At 43.1% G+C, this 19,517-nt stretch overlaps 1 protein-coding gene across 3 annotated transcripts in view; it reads right to left on the bottom strand.

The window, feature by feature from the left end:
• large1 (LARGE xylosyl- and glucuronyltransferase 1) overlaps positions 1–19,517 on the bottom strand; it is a 498,409-nt gene that overhangs the window by 176,038 nt on the left and 302,854 nt on the right. For all 3 annotated transcript variants that reach the window (XM_072552482.1, XM_072552480.1, XM_072552481.1), the window contains 2 exons: positions 9,905–10,191; positions 3,918–4,000 (listed from right to left, as the gene is read on the bottom strand). In XM_072552482.1, coding sequence (XP_072408583.1) covers positions 3,918–4,000; positions 9,905–10,191 — 370 coding nt within the window. The remainder of the gene's footprint in view (positions 1–3,917; positions 4,001–9,904; positions 10,192–19,517) is intronic.

Below are 19,517 nucleotides of genomic sequence, written 5' to 3'. Positions count from 1 at the left end.
AAATCTACATTGGTGTGAAAATAGGAGACAATATCTTGTTTAACGCTGATACCACACACTATCGTTCAGGCCATCCATCTACTGGTTAATTCAAGAATAACAAATGGGCCATCAGCCAGTTATAGAATCAATGATTCGAATAGTGCAGAAAGAGGTCACTCAGTCCATTTGGCTGGTACCAACTATTTAAAAGAGTTCTGTAATTAGTCCCATTCCTCTGCTTTTGCCCCAGAGGACCACAGCTCCATTTTCAGGATCTACTGAGCGTGCTTTGGGAACTTCTATTGAAGCTGCTTCCTTTGCCCTTTCAGGCATCGCACTCTGTCTTTGAACGTTAGTCATACACCATTAGTTACCAAGAGCCAATTAAAAAATCATTCTTTGAATCCCCTGCACAATATTGGCCAGTAAGTGTATTCGCCAAGTTGGTTAACCCTGGGGTTCTGGGGATGTGGAGCTATTTGTTGGCTCCCTGTTAAAATTTTCTCTCTAGCAGTTAAAACAAATAAGCCTTTTATGGTTCTCGTCTTTTCCCTCATCGATTCTCCCACCACAGCGCTGCTGCTTTTAGTTTATGTAATTATTTAATAGTTTGCTTGCTTAGGTTTTACCTCACATTTTCTCAACTGACTCTAGTGTGTAATAGCTGCAATTTTTCTCTTCTGCTGTGCCTGTGTGCTGGCAACATGTCTCTAATTTGTGTTTGGCCACATTTCTCACATCAACACTAATTCAAAGATCTCTCCTCCAATGCTGCCGTGTGTAAACTGGTTAAGGAAAAAAACATTACTGATATTGAAGGAAGTTTGAAGATCCAAGCCATAAAAGGCGATAAGATCCTTGTCTCACCTTGACATCACACTCAGCTTAGGCAATCGAACATAGGTTTAAGTTCCACCCAGGTATCGCAGAATATAATCCAGATTTATACTGTAGTGCTGCACTGAGGGAATGCTGTACTGCCAGAGGTGCTGTTATAAGATGATAAATTAGGTTGAGGTCTCGTCTCGCCCCGTGCATGAGTGTAAATGTTCCTAAATGCTATTTGAAGGGAAGTAGAGGAGTTCTCCCTGTAGCTCTCACAGATATTTATCACTTAAGCTGTAGAATGAAACAGATTATCTGGATATGTTCAAGTTGCTATGTATAGTTACTATATTTGCTGTGTGCAAATTGATTGTTATGCTTCCAATCTTACAACAGTGATGGCACCTCATGTGAAGAACACTAGAATAGCTGGATCTAAAGAAAGGTGCTATACAAATGGAATTATAGAGTCATATAGTCACACAGCATGGAAACAGACCCTATGACCATAATTCCAAAGTAAACTAGTCACACCTGCCTGCTCTTGATCCAAATCGTTACAAACATTTTTCATTCATATACTTCGCCAAATTTCTTTTAAATGTTGTAACTGTCCCTGCATCCATCACTTCCTCTGGCAGTTCATTCCACACACAAACCACTCTGTAAAATACATTGCCCCCTCATCTTTTTTAAATCTTGCTCCTCTCAACTTAAAAATCTTTCTCCTCTCACCCTAGTCTTGAAATCCCCCACCCTAGAGAAAAGATACCTGTTATTCACCTCATCTCTACCCCTCATGATTTTATAAACCTCGATAAGGTCACCTGCAACTTCCTTCGCCCCAGTGAAAAATGTCCCAGCCTGTCCAGCCTTTCTTTATATCTCAAACTCTCTATTCCCGGCAACACCCTGGTAAATCTCTTCTGAACCCTCTCCAGTTTAATAATCTCCTTCCTATAACAGGGCGACCAGAAAAGCACACAGTACTCCAGACGAGGCCTCACCAATATCCTGTACAACCTCAACATGACGTCCCAACTCCTCTACTCAAAGGTCTGAGCAATGAAGGCAAGTGTGCTAAACTTCTTATTAACCACCCTGTCTGTATATGATGCAAACTCCAAAGAATTATGTACCTGAGCCCCAAGGTCCCTCAGTTCTGCAACGCTATCCAAGATCCTCCCGATAATTGTAAAAGTACGGTCCTTTTTTGTTTTCCCAAAATGCAGTACATCACATTTACCCAAATTAAACTCCATCTGCCACTCCTCAACCCATTGACCCAACTGAATTTATTTTTTGACTTTCTAAAACAGAAAATATAAGGTCTCGCACACCTGGAATGGTGTTACCTAGGGTTACCAAGCTATAATCTTGGTGTGAAACAGAAAATGGAAGGCGTAATGGAGGAAAACAAAATATCTCTAGATGAATGAATATGGAGGGACTAGATAGAACCTTTGTGCATTTAATGCCTTTAATTCTGTGTCAGATAAATTTAATACTGAGAGAAAGTGAGGACTGCAGATGCAGGAGAGTCAGAGTCGGAAAGGGTGGCGCCGGAAAAGCACAGCAGGTCAGGCAGCATCTGAGGAGAGTCAACGTTTCGGGCATAAACCCTTCATCAGGAATGCGGAGGGGGAAGGGTGCTGAGGAATAAATAGGGGAGTGAGGATGGGACTGGGAGAAAGGTAACTGGGAAGGCGGCCGGTGGATGCGGGTGGGGGGAGTAATTGTAATAGGTCGGTGGGGAGGGTGGAGCAGACAAGTGGGAAGGAAGATGGACAGTAAGGACTGTATACCTGAAGAGTGAGTGTTCACAATATCCTATTTAGAAACAACAGTTTACTTTAGCTGGTGGAACTATTCGCTACATCAAAGATTGGAGGTACTGTTGTGTCAGGTAATGGTTCTGAAAATGTTTAAGACTGCATTAAGCTCTGCCCAATCTGATAATGTCATACACGGTCAACTGGTGAAATTGAGAAGATAATGCTAGGTCTTGCTATGGAGACAGAGATCTAAGTCTTCTGACAGCCTCAGTGACAATTTCTAACTAGCTAATGTAACTCGTGTCTAATTGTAAACGCAATCACTGGTGGTTTTCCCTCTACCATTGCAAACCAAATAGGCCCTTAGACCCAGTCAAATGAAAGAGAAATAATGGCAGCATCCTGCTACTCACAGGTACCACATGGTGATCAGCAGTGGGCATCGTAGCTCAATACTGCAATGAATATCAGCATTCTGCTGGACATGTGGGAACTACAAAGGATGACCCTTAGAATGCAGGGGCTGGTAGGGTGCAAAGTGAGGACAAGGCAAATCCTGTTGATATTCTGGAGGGAAGGCGTGAGGGTAGAACTTAGGAGAAAGGGTCAGAGATGTCTAAGGACCCTGTCAACCACAATGGGATGGAGGAGTAGGAAGATCTGCCTGAAGCACTGGGAGGTAGCACTATTGGTACAGATGTGACAGAGATGGTGAAACTGGGAGAATGGAATGGAATCTCTGCAGGAAGTAGGATGTAAAGAGGTACAGGCCGACTACCATATCCGCGGGCCTGGTTACCGGGGTTTCCCGTGGCCCAAACACATTACAGGGAACCTTCCAGAACCAGGTTTGCCAGGAAGGTACATTTCCCATTTAAATGAATGGGTTTGCGACTATCCACAGTTTTGGGCGTCCGCGATAGATTTTGGAATGTATCCCCCACGAGTGCGGGGGAGGACTACAAGTAACTGTGGGAGTCAGCAGGTATGTAAGGGATATTGGTGGCTAGCCTATTACAAACAGAGAAGTTAAGGAAGGCAAGGGAAGACTCAGTTGGATGAGGTGAAAGTGAGAAAAGGATGGAAATTATGAGGAAAGCGGTATACCTTTTATAATTCCAAGAACTGGAAGCAGCACCAATGATAAGGAGAGAGACCCCAAGAAAGACTCAAAGAATGAAGTTCCACATACCCCACAAAGAGACAGGAGTTATTGGGACCCAGGCAGGTTATGTTGAGCTACATCTCTGACTTCGAGCAAGTGAGAAGAGTTAAAGGAGGAAGTGTTCAAGGTGAGTGAAGGTTATTTGTAAGTAAAGCTCAGAGCATACATACCGGTGAAACAGAACGGATTTTACGAGTGTCACAACATCGCGGCTTGCATTGTATCCTGCACACACAATGGCAATGTGGATTGTCTGTTTAAAAAGAAAACCAAAAAGACAATTATATTTTCAAATGGTCAAACACAACTTTTCACCAATTTTCTTCTGTGGGAGCTGGCCCTTGATGGGGCTTCGTTTGTGTTATTGATAGCCCCCAATATTTGGGCTCAGACAGCCAGCATTTTCAGGCAGTTCAACTGCTGTAGGCATCATAGTCAACGGCAATTCTCTTCCCAGCTAATTATCTGCACTCTTAGAATCCAAACAGTGTGGAAACAGGCCACTTGGTACATCAGGTCCCCACTAACTTCCTGAAAAGCATTCCACCTCAGACCCACCCCTCTACCCTATAATCCTGCCTTTCCATGGCTAATCTACTTAGGCTGCACGTCCCTGGACACTATGGGCAATTTAGTGTGGTCAATTGACCTAACCTGCTCATCTTTGGACTGTGGGAAGGAACCAGAGCACCAGGAGGAAACCCACGTGGGTTGAGAGAAGAATCTGTAAACTCCACATAGACAGGGTTGAATTGAACCCAGTCCCTGGTGCTGTGAGGCAGCAGTGTTAACCACTGAGCCACCATGCCATCTGATACTTAACACTTCCAGTTTTCATTTCTATCACTGAGCAGCAATTAAGATCAGGAAAATGGAGGGATTTTACTCCTCACTAGCTCCAAAGGTGATAAAGCCAAATGTACTTTGCCAACTACTGCACGGACTATGAACTATGAGATATTCTCCTCTGTATGTCTTGGTGGATAACCAGGTGATATCTATACTCAAAGCTAATGGGCAGAATTTCAAAATCACATGATCTTTTTTGTCATTTGGAATCTGGCGCTACATTAAAAATCAGGACAAGACTTGAGGACAAAATAGGAAGCAGGGGCCCAGAGTAAATCAAAGTTAATTTTGCTATGACTGAGAGAGCATTGGAACTGGCTCCCTCTCTGATCAATGCAGGTTGGATCTTTTTCTCAGTAAGCTTTCTAATCAGGAGATAGAATCCCAATCAATAAGTTGCTCTTTTGTACTTTTGGAAGGATGGGACTCAGATTTTGGCCAAATAAATTCCGTGGGCTGAATTTTAACTCTCTGTGGAATGGATTTTAACTCCAAATGCTTTTGGATGAAATGGAATATAGCCAGCAGTTTTCAATCGTTTTCACTACTGTGGTAAAAGATCACAACATATCATTGTTGTTTGGGAACTTAGATTCTGAAGAAGAGGATTTTAGATTTTAGTTTAGTGAAGGACAGAAAGGCATTTTTGAACAGTGAATTAAAAACAAAAATTACAGGTAGTTCTTCGATAACGATTGTTGCATTCTTGTGCAACCCCGCATTAAAGAAAAATATCACACTTTCAAAACAGCCTTAAAGTGCTGGTGATGTAATTGCGTTGCAGACCAACACATGTTTTAAAAGTTTGCTCTTTAAAAAGTGTTCCCCAATTCGCCAATCATATTACAGTGAAGTTACGTTAACGAAATGTGCATCGGAACACAATGACCTGGACAAGATGTCAAATGATATTAGACAAATGACCAGCAAATCACCCAGGGAGATCATGGCGAAGGTGTTTGCTGAGGTGAATTTTACAACCCAGAGATAGAGGTCGGGAGCAGGTTTATTTAGAGATAAGAGGAATGTACCAGAAGTGGGAGCTGGGGCTTGTCCGGAGTTGGTCAGAAAAAAAAATCTCCAGAAGGACAAGGCAGTGGAGTTGTGAGAGAGTAGGACATGCTCTTGTTGAAGATGAATTTGGGAAACCTATGTTGCCTAGTGAGTGAGCTGTATTTGTTTTAAGGATCTTGGCTAGAGATATTAACTAAAGAAAACAGCATTGAGTGAATGCACAAAATGTTGAGAAAAAGAAGCTGATTGGAGCCAAGCCTTCTTATTAAAAAGTTTTAGTATTGAGGCAGGGGACTGAACCTTATGCTTCTGTAGTTAAGTCTGAGGTCGGTCAAGCTTTTTGGACAGATCTCCAATGCAGAGCTGAAGGGGTTCACTGGCCGTAACTTATCAAATTCACCCCGTGAACTATCTATCTTGCCCCTATGGTATCCCTCACATTTGATTCCAGACCCATCCACAAAATAATTTGCCCTTCAGTGGACTTCTCCTGAATACTGGCATCCCTTTAGTTCGCCTCAAGAATATTTGCAGCAAGTATCTGAGAGGGGGAATATGGCACAATAATTCTCCCACTGGGATATGGAGTCAGAGAAATGTATAGCTCAGAATCTTTGGTCCAACCTGTCCATACCGACCAGATATCCTAACCTAACCTAGTTGCATTTGCCAGCACTTGGCCCACATCCCTCTAAACCCTTCCTATTCATATAACCATCCAGATGCCTTTTAAGTGCTGTTATTGTACCAGCCTTCACCAATTCCTCTGGCAGCTTATTCAATACACATACCACTCTGAGTGAAAAAGTTACCCCTTAGGTCCCTTGTAAATTTTTCCCCTCTCACCCTAAACCTATGTCCTCTAGTTCTGGACTCCCCCAGCTTAGGGAAAAGACCTTGTCTTTTACCCGATCCATGCCCCTCATAATTTTATAAACCTCTATAAAGTCACCCCTCAGCCTCCGACACTCCAGGGAAAACAGCCCCAGCTTTTTCAGCCTCTCCCTATAGCTCAAACCCTCTAACCCTGGCAACATCCTTATAAATCTTTTCTGAACCCTTTCAAGTATCACAACGCCCTTCCGGTAGGAAGGAGACCAGAATTGCACACAATATTCCAACAGTGGCCTGACCAATGTCCTGTACAGCTGCAACATGACCTCCCAACTCCTTTACTCAATACTCTGACCAATAATGGTTGAGATGGTGACACGAAGGAGGGGTATCCTATTCCCAGAGAATTGGCAAAGGAGGACACATCACCAAACCCTGGTCCAAAACTGCCACCCAGGTCCGTGTGGTCTCCAGCAGTGCCAAAGGTATGTCCTTCTTTGTTGCACTCTTCTCTCTGCCACCTCGCACCCGCTCTATCACCGCTCCCTGCCTCCAACCAAGGTTCAAGCTCTCCCTCAAACTCTTGCCTGTAACATCTTCCCTCCCTCTGTCTCACCTGTCCTGACCTCCCGGCAGGTGTTCAGTGCTTCCCACTTGCTTTGTCGGGGCGTCTCACCACCTTTCACCCTCCCCCCACCAGTGCCAACAGCTGTACCACCCATCCACCTCCGTCTTAATCAATCCCTTCCTTTTGTCCCCCATTACAGGAGAAGTCAGTCCTTAACAGGGCAGAGCGAGCCTGCATGGTGGATGGAGTGCTGGACATGGGGCTCCTCTCCCACCACAAGGAGAGACTCCTGTTCCTTGCAGAAGAAGGCTGGCACTGCTCCTGTGAGGATGGCGAGACATCCACATCCTGATGGAGCAAGTTCCACTGCACCTCTCACAGTAAGGCCACTGTCAGTACCATTCTAGCACACCAACTCTAAGCATTGGCGGTCACACCTTCTCCCTTGTGTGTTGCACACGTTCATGGTGAAACGGCTGGCTCCCCCAGAAGCCACATGTTCCAGCGTGGGGCATCACTTCACATCCACACAGGGATGGACCACAGAGAACCGGTTCCACCATCTGGCGCATGCAGAGCAATGGCTCCAGCTAATACATCTAGCCCCTTGTCTTCCAACCTCCATCTTCTTTCTCTGGGCTCTGAGTCTAAAACAGTGAATGAGTTGGTCAGGTGATTCTTGATGCAGGGAGGTGTTAAACAAACAGATGGATTGTGATGGCCAGAGATGAAGTGCCCCACAAGTTTGTGTCCTGTAAGGTGCAAGGGTCTGTGTGTAATGTTCTTTCTCTGTAAAAACTGTCCCTGCCCATTCTGAGGGTGCCCACAAACCATTTTCCTTGCTCATTGTGCACTTTCAATTTCCAGCACAATGGAAGGGGACAGTGAGCACACTCTAAGTGTACCACCACTCTGCTCCTCATCGACCCGAGGCCATGCATACTGCGGAGCTGCACCAAGTCTCATTCACCTGTCAGTCCCACAATCAGTGAACTGTAGTGGCTCCCAGAGTTTCACCCTGTATCAGCTTCTGGTTACTTGGCCAACGTCCACCTTCATTGGGTCACTTAATGTTTCATGCTAAACCCTCTTCTGAAATTCTCACCTCCACTGCTAGCTATTATATACTGTTAGGAATAAAGAGGGGAGGAGATGGCCTCGTGGTATTATCACTGAACTGTTAATCCAGAGACCCAGATAAGATTCTAGGGACCTGGGTTCATTTCATATCAGGACAGATGGTGGAGTTTGAATTTAATTTTAATAGAAACCTAAGAGTGTAATGATGACCACGTATCCATTGCCATTGGTGGAAAACCCATCTGGCTCACTAATGTCCTTCAGGGAAGGAAACTGCCATTCTTACTCAAGACCCACAGCAATGTCGTCGACTCTTAACTAGCCTCTGGGATGGGCAAAATTGGTAGCCTGGCACGTGCCACCCTTATCCCATGAATGAATTTTTTTTTAAAAACATGCTCGCACAGAAGATAACTCGCCTTACTCAACTTCACCAGAACCAAGTATTTGTGGAAAAGTGGACAAGTTGTTTGATCTGTGGATAAGCAAGGTGTGCAAGCTTGGTCCGAGACAATAATCTATATATGGATTCTTTGAAGGACAATGGGTAATTTGAATGCATTTTGAGTTTAGGCCAATCTGACATGGGATTGGTTTCAATGGCTGTCAAATGTTAAAAACTTATGGATTAATGCACTGCATTTCCAAATGGCAGAACCATCAAGGGATCTTTGTTCCAAAAGGCGATCAGGTTGTATACTGCTTTTGTCCATTAGGCAGTACAAGTATAAAATAAGATCTGATTTCAGGGGTGAGTATGCTTTTGAAACGAAGCCCTGTGATACCTATGATAAGGTCACTAATGTAGAGTGTTGTCAGGGGTTTGAGGAGCCTCCCACACACACTGTCTGTATGATGTAAATTAGTTTGGGTAGACATTTTGGGATTATGTCCATTAGACATCTAGTGAAAGACAACAGAAAGAAGTGGAACTTATCATTTTCTGTTCACATCATATTCAAGTCTAATACTGCAAGTTGGTACTTAAGTTCCTCTGGTCACTGCCCTCAAAAGCAGCTTTCAGGGACTTTTGCATTAAAACCTATTCTTCATGTAACCTCTGTTCTTAACTGCCTGCTACTTCTGTATAATCATCTTGCTGTTTAACTACCTGGCTATTCATCTTAGTCTGAATCAAACGTAAGAACTGACATTTACCACTTTTTGCAACAGACATGCAGGGATATGTCATGTTTTTAGATGGATTTTACCATTTTAGGGGCAATTGTGAGTTTGTCGATATTATCAAACTCATGACACACGTAAAGGTGAAGGGTACAGGTTGAGGAGACTTAACCCATTCTGCAAACCGCCCTTTTTGCCATAGAACACATGAGGAAAAGACTTGAAGTTATATTAAAATGTCATCTCCCTTGAGTCAGTCCAACTTGTAATTGTGAGAATGCACAATAGCAACATTGAGCTGGGAGAGATGGTCAGACAGAGATAGAAATAAAGTCAGACAATTGGATTGTTGAAATATCATTGTGCTGGCAGGTATCAGATTGCGATGATAAACAAAACAAATGTTCATACTTCATCATGCAATTGTGGCAGGCTTTTAAATATGAAGCCTTTACACATTTTATATGAAAATAGAAAAAAATATCAAGCAGTCGGGAATACTGGGGAAAGCATAGAAGTGGGAATACTTTGCATTGTTCTGACAAGAGCTGGTGCAAAGATGATAAGCCAAATCAACTCCATGTGTGTTGTAAATGTTTATCTGTTTTTTGATTACAATCAGGAAAAAATTATCGAGCGAGGTGGACACAAGGGGAGAGAACAACTGTCAGAAGCAGAATTAATTACCTCACACTTTTCCACGGTGGGTCTTTTGCCACATTCTGAACTATTCCACGCCAATGCATGCACCACCTCGTTGTCCCCTGTGCCTTCCTCCGTGGAATAGCTCTTGGAATGGTTCCTATGGTGATGGACCCGGCTCTGGGCCAGGCTGAGCTGCTTACGAAGGGCCTGGTTTTCCTCCTCTACCTCTCGCATCCGCACTTCCAGGGATTCTCGCTCTCTCTGGTTGAACACGTACCGTGGGCTGTTTGCCGGGGCTTCGTAGGGAGACAACGAAACCGGCTTCTCATCTGCAAGAAGACGGACACCAGTTAAGGTCACAGCAATGAATACTTAGCCATTGTGCATTCCTCTCAGACAGGGCTGACCTACAAGTATCCGTGAAGAACCTATTTGACTTAAATTGAGTTGCCTTCCCCGGGATATTCAGCAGTGGGTAGCACTCTTCTTTTCTTTTAACTTTTAAAAAAATTTGAATTGATTTATTATTGTCACCTGTACCTAAGTACAGTGAAAGGTTTTGTATTCCGTGTACCACAGGCCTATCATACCATACAACAGATCGTAGAACAGAGCAAGGAATGAAAAGTTAGAGCTCCAGAGAAGGAGAACAACAAGCAAGATCAACATTAGATTTCAAATTTGAGAGATCTGTTCAGAAGCCTAATAACAGCAGGTAAGAAGCTGGTCTTGAGCCTGTTGGTCCACGCGTTTAAGCTTTTGTATTTTCTGGCCGATGGAAGAGATTATAACCAGGGTGGGAGGTGATGTTGGCTGCCTTTCCAAGGCATCAAGAGGTATACAAGGATCGGAGGTCAGGTCCAGCTGAGGTTAATGGGATGGAAAGCCTTGCTGCTAGTCAGGATCCAACCTTGGTTCAATCTGATAGATATCTACAAAATTACAAGATGATTAGGGCGGCATGGTGGCTCAGTGGTTAGCACTGCTGCCTCACAGTGCCAGGGACCCAGGTTTGAGTCCAGCCTCAGCGACTGACTGTGTGGAGTTTGCACATTCTCCCCGTGTCTGCATGCGTTTCCTTTGGGTGCTCCGGTTTCCTCCCACAGTCCAAAGATGTGCAGGTTAGGGTGGATTGGCCATGCTAAATTGCTCATTGTTTAGGGTAAGTATAGGGTAAGGGTAGGGGAATGGGCCTGGGTGGGTTACACCTCGGAGAGTGGGTGTGGACCTGTTGGGCTGAATGGTGTATTTCCACACTGTCGGGATTCTATTCTATGAATGGACAGAATAGATAGTTGGAGTTTTCTTCCCAGGGTAGCAATGTCAATTCCTGGGGGACATAGGTTTAAGGTGAAAGGAGATAAGTTTGAAGGAGATGTGAGAATAAAGTTTTTTCTTAAAACACAGAAGGTGGTAAGTTTCTGCAATGTGCTGCCTCAGGAGGAGGTGGAGGCAGATACTATAGCAATGTTTAAGATGCACCTTGACAGGTGTATGGAGTAGGCAGAGACTAGAGGGTTACGGACCACATAGTTTATGAAGGCACAGTCTTAGTGGGACAAAGGGGTGGTTCCTGTGTTATACTGTTCTTTATTCACTACAGTTAACAGAATCAGAGAATGGTACAGTACAGCAGGAAGTCTTTGGCCAAATATGCTTCTTGGTTCACTAATTGCTATGCCTTTGCCCTTTCCCCATCTCCCTGTATCCCTTCAGTTAGTTATCTAGTTTCCTTTCCAACATTTCCATAAATCTTATTTAACTACCCTTTCAGGCAGAATGATCACAATTATTATTGAGTGAAAGATGGCCTCTTCATCTCACCTTCATACATGAAAAGAAAGTGCTCGGTAGAATTGTGTCAACATAGCCACTGGCTGACAATAAACGGAAGCAGGTTGGGAAACGGGTTAAGGGGAGATGATGGTGTAGATAAATATCATTGGATAAGTCATCCAGCAGCCCAGCCGAAAACTGTGAGTACAAGGGTTCAAAACCAATTATGGGCAGTTAGCAAAACTATGGCATTTACAAAAATTGGTCAAATATACATTTACTTAAAATTAAATGGATTAATAATTCCAGAATTGAAAGGCTAGTCTCCATAATGGTGACACAATCATTGTCATAAAAACACATCTTGTTCATTTTAGGGAAGGGTCCTTCACTGGTTTGACTAATGTTCTGACATTAGACACACAGTAATGTGGTTGACTCCTAACTGTTTTCTGACATGGCCTAGCAAGTCACTCATTTGCACCGTAAGAACTAGGAGCAGGAGTAGGCCATCTGGCCCATCGAGCCTGCTCCACCATTCATTAAGATCATGGCTGATCTCTTTGTGGAGTCCCCAGTATTCCAGGTGTGGCCTCACCAGCACCCTATACAGCTGCAGCGTAACCTTCCTGTTTTTAATCTCTATCCCTCTAGCGATGAAGGTCGATATTCCATTTGTCAACATTTCCATTTCCCAAACTGCTCCACAAATGTTGAACCTGAACCACAGCAGTTCAAGGTGGCCGCTCATTGTCACGGTTACAAAGGCAGCTGGGAAAGGATGAGAAATATTGGCCTTCCCAGAGACACCATGAAAGCAGCGAAAAAAAAACTCGCTCTTTTAGGGAAACATTTTAACGAGAAACTCAAACAAATTCCAGTGTAAGTATGTGTTCTTATATGAAGACATTACAGACAGTAATAACTGTTAAAAGGATTTAAGTAAATTCCATAAAGCAAATGCCAAAACAGAAAGTATTTTAGTCAGCCTCTGGGTACCAGTTTCCATGCAGACGCCACCACTGTTTCCTACCACCATGAAATTTCAGCCCTTATCAGCTGTCTGGCATTCATCCTTTGAAATACCATTTTAACTCAATCATATTATAGCAATTCTAGGACAATGTCTCATTATTCATTACTAAATCTAATATGGCCTGTTCCCTTGCTGGTTCTAGACATATTGTTGCAGAAAGCTGTGTTGAGCACTCTCAAGAAGTTCACTACCTTTATAACATGTACAGTCTGCTGATCTCAATCTATACAAAAGTTAAAATATCTAATTAAAATCATTCCAGCCTCAGTGACTTTATAATGCCAGCAGTGTACGATTTTAATGTCCTTTCTATAATAAGACTTCCAAAACTACAGTGATCCAACTGTGACCAAACTGATACTTTGCATAAATTCATTGTTACTTCTTTAATTACTTACTTTACAGACCTTGTAAATTTAAATTTCTGTCCCATCAAGAGGCCACGGAGTTAGAAATTTTAAGAGGCTGCAGGCTAAAGCAACTCAACACACTTCAGTCAAAAATTCCCGATTTTGCATCATAATGGAAAGGATTTTGAAGACGGGGAAAGGTGGCTATCTGGTGAAATCACTCACAGGCTAAAACAACATGAATTTTTTGAATATCAACCTGTTCAGACATGTTATGACGCATCTCTGGGGTAGGCAGATTCAAGTCCAGATTTTTTATACCACAAAGACCCTTATGACCCACATCTATAATTACAATAATTTCTGGCTAATGTCAATCTCTGAATTAACATTTAAAAGCAGTTATTATCACTTTGCTTCTTATAAGAGCGTATTGCAACTAATTGGATGCCATGTTTTCTTCATTACAATGGTTACTACACTTTAGAAACACTACAGTGGTTGCAATCTCTTTGGAAAGTTTTAAAATCATGAACTGTGCTTAGAAGTGCAAAAGTCTTCCTTTCTGTTCAGTGTTTTGGATTGAATTCACAGAATCATAGAATTTTACAGGAGACCAAAAGAGCCACTCAGCTAGTCCCACTCTCCAGCTCTATCTCCATTAACCTTTAACTTCATCATTTTCCAACATATATCCTACTCTCTCCCGAAACCTCCTTTGGAATCCTCCTCCACTACTCTCCCAAACAGCACATTTCAAATCCTAACAACTCTCTGAGTAAAAAAGTTTCTCCTCATCTCACTCCTAGCTCTCTCGCTGACAGTATTGAAATTGTGACCCCCCCCTAGATACTGACACACCGACTAGTGGAAACAGAATAACCTACTTTACCCTGGCAAAATTATTCATCACTTTGAACACCTCAATAAGGTCACTTCTCAATCTTCCCTGCTTCAAGGATATTAAGCCCAATCCTTCTTGTTTTAATCTTTCCTTGTATCTAAAATCCCTCAGTCTTGGTATCATTCCAGTTAATCCAGGGCACTTTCTCCAGAGTTTTAATTCCTTGCTTAAATAAGGTGCTCAGAACTGAACACAATACTCCAAATGTGGTCTGACCAATGATTTGTATTGGTATAGCATCACTTCCTTCCTTTTATACTCGATGCCTTTATTTATAACCCAAGAATCCTATCAGCCTTCTTAACAAATATTTCAATTTGCCTGGCCATCTTCAGAGAAACATGTATATGAACATCGAGGCCCCTCTGCTCCTATACTCCTCTCTAAGTCATACCACTGACCCTGTGTTGTCTCTCTATGTTTCTTCTACCAAAATACATGGCCTCACATTTCTCTGTATTAAAATTCGTCTGCCAGGTCTCTGCCCATTTGCTGGATTCCAGTGGTGCTGGAAGAGCACAGCAGTTCAGGCAGCCTCCAACGAGCAGCGAAATCAACGTTTCGGGCAAAAGCCCTTCATCAGGCAACTCGGCAATGTCTCGTTAGCAGTGAGACACAAGCAAATTGAAGTCACTTAACATCTGACATCAAATGCGTACCATTTCCTAAGTGTTCAACTCTATAAGGAGTAATAGTCATCACTACGCCACTCAAGTGACTTTTCCCTGTCGCCTAGATCTTCTGGATAAAGGGAGTGAAAAGTTAGCCAGGTTGGATCACCGTTGAGTAACATTAAGGTCTACTGAACAGCTACATAGAAGTGTCAGGGCAATACCATGGAATTGAGTTTCACTGCCATGTCAAGACTGAATAGCTTTTGAGCACACACTGGACAGCTATCCCACAGCTCTGGTTATGATGCTCAGGCAGGAGGAGGGTGCTTTTTAAAAATGATTTACCCGTGTTTGAACCTTAAGGGTTACTCTGTGTTGCAGTAATGTTATTAGATTGTTAATCAAGAGACCTTCAGCTGAGTGGCTTGCTCTTGCAATTTTAGAGGGTAGTTAAGTGTCAAGCACAGTGACTGGTGTTCCACAGAGGCCAGACCAGGGAGAGTCTGCTTCTCTATAAGGCATTGGTGAACCAGCGAGATGTTCACGACAGTCAGGGGCTGTCTGTCACCATTACTGATTAGCTTACAACTTAAGATTTTAATTAGTTGAACTTCAACTTGATCAGCCACCTTTGTGGAATTTGAACCTGCGCCTGCAAAACCTTAGCCCGACCCTCTTGAATCACTAATGAGGGGTGACTTGATTGAAGCATATAAGATCTTGGAAGGTTTTGACAGGGTGGACATGGGGAGGATGTTTCTTTTCATGGAGCAGGCCAAAGCTAAGTGGCACGTTTTCAAATTAACAGGTGCCCCTTGAGGACAAAAACGAGAGAAAGTCTGATCTCTAAGGTTACTGATTTTGGAATTCTCCACCTCTGAAGGCAGTGGAGAGGGGCTCATTGAATATTTTTTAAGATAGAAGTAGATAGATTCTTGCAAGGGAGGGGAGCCAAGGGTCATGAGGGTAGATAGAAGTGTAGAGTTCAAAATACACACCACTACATCTTAATGAATGGTGGAAACAAGCTCAAGGGGCTGAATGTTTGCTTCTACTTTGTGGGGCAGCACGGTGGCTCAGTGGTTAGCACTGTTGCCTCACAGTGCCAAGGACCTGGTTCGATTCCTGCCTTGGGCGATTGTCTGTGCGGAGTTTGCACTTTCTTCCTGTGTCCGTGTGGGTTTCCTCCCACAATCTAAAAGATGTGTAGGTTAGGTGGATTGGCCATGCTAAATTCCCTCTAGTGTCAGGTCCATTAGGGAAATGGGTTTGGGTGGGTTACTCTTTGGAGAGTCGGTGTGGACTTGTTGGGCCAAAGGGCCTGTTTCCACACTGTAGGGAATTTAATCTCATCTTTATATGAATCGCTCATGATATCCTAACTGTCTTCACTGTGAAATGGCCAAGAAAGCCTTCAGCCTGCAGTTTGCCACCATTTACTCAATGAATGCACATATGGCTTGACATGAACAAGTTAAATAAAAAAAGCAACACCTATATTCATGCTTCTTTGGATCTGAAGTGCTCCAGGTCTTTGACTGGAAGCTGCAGTGACCTCCTTGTCAAAATAATTGCTCTAATCCATATCAATGGTCCTTCTACAATAGCCTTCTTTTGCATATCCGCTGCCTCCCCATATCAGTCACTGAGAAATGAAATGTCACGTCTCATGATGTAATGAATATTGGAACACCTTGATTGTCATCGGTCTTTTGTTCATTCACCTATCCAGCTCATTCACTCTGACATATCACTGCTCAGTTTCCATTGAGGCTTGTAGGCAAGAACTGACAGAAGATGGGCAGCTGTCAAAGAATGTTCATCATGCAGTTCAAAACACATTAACTGAAGATAGCGTGACATTTCATGGCTGGGAATCCTGTGTGGCAATCAGGCTGCATGCTATGTTCGACACACATTCTCTTGTTGACATTGTGGTATTGCTAGTGCCCTTGACTTTCCAGCTGGTACAGTTGTTAGAATTTTTTTTTTTAAAAGTCTCTGTCAAAAATGACTTTTTGACTTTTCGAAAAGAAACAAGTTATACTTTCTCAGAATTGCAAAGTAAAATCCAGCCTTTTTTTCACTTTCGATCCTAAGTTCCTAAATTACGATCATACATTATGAACATCAAAATTCTAACCTTTGGATTTTTTAATCTTCTCTGGATAACACTGTCTGTCAATCATTCCTTAAATGTTAACCTGGAGATAGTGAGGACTGCAGGTGCTGGAGATCAGAGTGGCTAAAGAGTGGAGCTGGGAAATGCACAGCAGGTCAAACAGTGTCAGAGGAGGAGGGGAGTCGACATTTCAGGTTGGAACCTTTCGCCGGGACTGCCAAATGCCAAACTCCCATGGTAACATCAGTTTTTTCCAGAAATTTGACATCTAGTTTAGATTTTGGTTTTGAAATTTTCCTTGATTAATTTAAAGAGTAGCTTCATCTCTAATGGCTCAGTGGTTAACACTGCTGCCTCTCAGCGCCAGGGACCCCGATTGGATTCCAACCTTGGATAACTGTCTGTGTGGGGTTCCTCTGGGTGCTCTGGTTTCCTCCCACTATCCAAAGGTGTGCAGAATGGATTGGCCATGCTAAATTGCCCGAAGTGGGCAGGGATGTGCAGGCTGGGTGGATTATCCATGGGAAAGGTAGGGTTATAGGGATAGGGAAGGGGTTGGGTCTGGATGGGATGCTGTTTGGACAGTTGACGTGGACTTGATGGGCCAATTGGCCTGCTTCTGCACTGTGGGGATTCTATGATCACCTTCCTGTATATCAGTTTGAAATAATGGAGTGCTGTAGATTCTTCTGGGACACCCCTAATGGGCAACTAGTAACGAGGTAATTCTTTTACACCAATTCATTAGGACATACCAAACATGGTGATTTGAATTTGATGCTATCTTTCCAATGCTCCTTGATAGTGCAGAAGATAAGCTGAAGATGTAAATTGTTTTAAGCAAAAGCTATTGATTATTTGAATATTGGTGACGTAACGTTTGAACCATGATCCGATTGTATTTCCTCAAGCAATCTGTACTTCATTAAAAAAATGAACTAATTTTTCCACTATCACTTCCACTTTGATTTTTCCCCACAGGCACCCAAAAAATTGTGAAAACATTCACAACCTTCACAAAACATTGATTCACACTTCTGGTATTTGGTAGTGGTCCTAACCCCAGCTAGGAACACACTTTCAAAAGCTGGTACCTGAATTAAATGTGCAGGTTTAATTGATGGTTCGGATTTCCCCACACCCTGAGAGCATGCCATTTCTGGCAAAATTTAATCAAACCTTTATGTAATCCTGGCCAATAACTTTTTTTTCTTATTTTGGCCTGCATTTTCCTAATATCTAATTAACCAGCCACTGGAATTTTGAAATCACTCATAAAATTTGAGACTTAGATGTAAGTACCACCTGATGGACTATTGCTCATTTCTCATGGGTTAACATTTGAGATAGACTCCATTTTCTTATTAAAACAGTTGTCTTTTAAATAATAACACACAGGTATTGATTCTGGTTCAGTGTCTTAGTGCTCGATACAGAGTTATAGAGTTTGATATCGAGTTCGATACAGCTCTCTCAACTGAGGATCCCATTTGCAACACTTCTACTAAAGGTGATGGCCCCATTTTTCCTTTTTGTTTTACTTTGAGTTTCAAAAATATTGTAAGATCAGAATTTTCACATCACCGCCCACTGCATAGATTTATTCTGCCTAATCCTATGAGCCTGAGCTCTCGTCAAGAAACAATGCAGGATGTTCCTTTTGTAGCACCTCAGTTTCTTTCACATCCGGTTGTTCTGATATTCTCAAAGAAGCCAATGTTTTGGAACCAACCCGGTCATTCCCCAAGGGAAAAAAAAATATTCATCCCTTGAATAGAGATTTCTTGCAACTACATCTTCTCCATTTCGTAATTCACTGCACGAGCCAACTTCAAATAACAGGAAAAGTCTGTCACCTCTGTGTATGCAGCCAGTTACAATTTTCTTTTTCATTAGCCCTTCTGGGACACAAACTGTACCATTACCCACTTTCAGGTGGGTAGCACAGAGGCTCGTGTTTAGCACTGCTACCTTACAGCGCCAGGGACCTGGGGTCAATTCCACCCTCAGTTTGCGTGGAGTTTGCACATTCTCCCCGTGTCTGTGTGGGTTTCTGTCGGGTGCCCTGGTTTCTTCCCACAGTCCAAAGATGTACAGGTCAGGTGGATTGCCCGTGCTAAGTTGGCCACAGTTGAAAATTGTTGCGCTGGAAAGGCACAGCAAGTCAGGCATCACCTGAAGAGCAGGAGAGTCAATGTTTTGGACATAAGTTCTTCATCAGGAATGGGGGGCTGAGATATAAATAGGAGGGTTGGGGGTGGGGCTGGGGGGAAGGTAGCTGGGAATATGAGAGGTAGATGCAGGTGGGGGGGGGGGTGGGGAGGTGATGGTGATAGGTCGGAGGGGGTGGGTGGAGCAGAGAGGTGGGAGGAAGATGGACAAATCAAGAGGGCGGTGCTGGATGAGGGTAGCTCATAGTGCCTAGTGATGTGCAGGCAAGGTGTGTTAGCCATGGGAAAGACAGGGTTACAGGGAAAGGTTAGGGTGGTGGGTCTGAGTGGGATGCTTTTCAGAGGGTCGGTGAGGACTCGATGGGCTGAATGGCTTCTTCCACACTGTCAGGATTCTATGATCAGTGATCACTCTGCTTTCATGTTTCTAAATAGATTTACTGGGTTTCCTCCTTGAATAGTAAGTTAAGGAAATATCTCTCCCTTTGAAATAAAAATATTCAGGTCGCCTAGTGATTTGATTCACTTTAACAATAATCAAGGCAGAGATTTCTAGACTTTCCTGTGCCATCTCTCACTTTTTAGTAGGTTCTGAAGGATCACTCTTTGCTGGTACCATTGCTATGGTTTTAATACCTATTTCTTTCCAATTTTCTGAAGGTTCCTGAGGTGATCTCTCTAG

The sequence above is a fragment of the Chiloscyllium punctatum genome, chromosome 32, assembly GCF_047496795.1.
Source record: "Chiloscyllium punctatum isolate Juve2018m chromosome 32, sChiPun1.3, whole genome shotgun sequence".
NCBI lineage: Eukaryota > Metazoa > Chordata > Chondrichthyes > Orectolobiformes > Hemiscylliidae > Chiloscyllium > Chiloscyllium punctatum.
The sequence above is the reverse complement of the archived record's forward strand: the minus strand, read 5'-3'. Positions and strand labels throughout refer to the sequence as shown.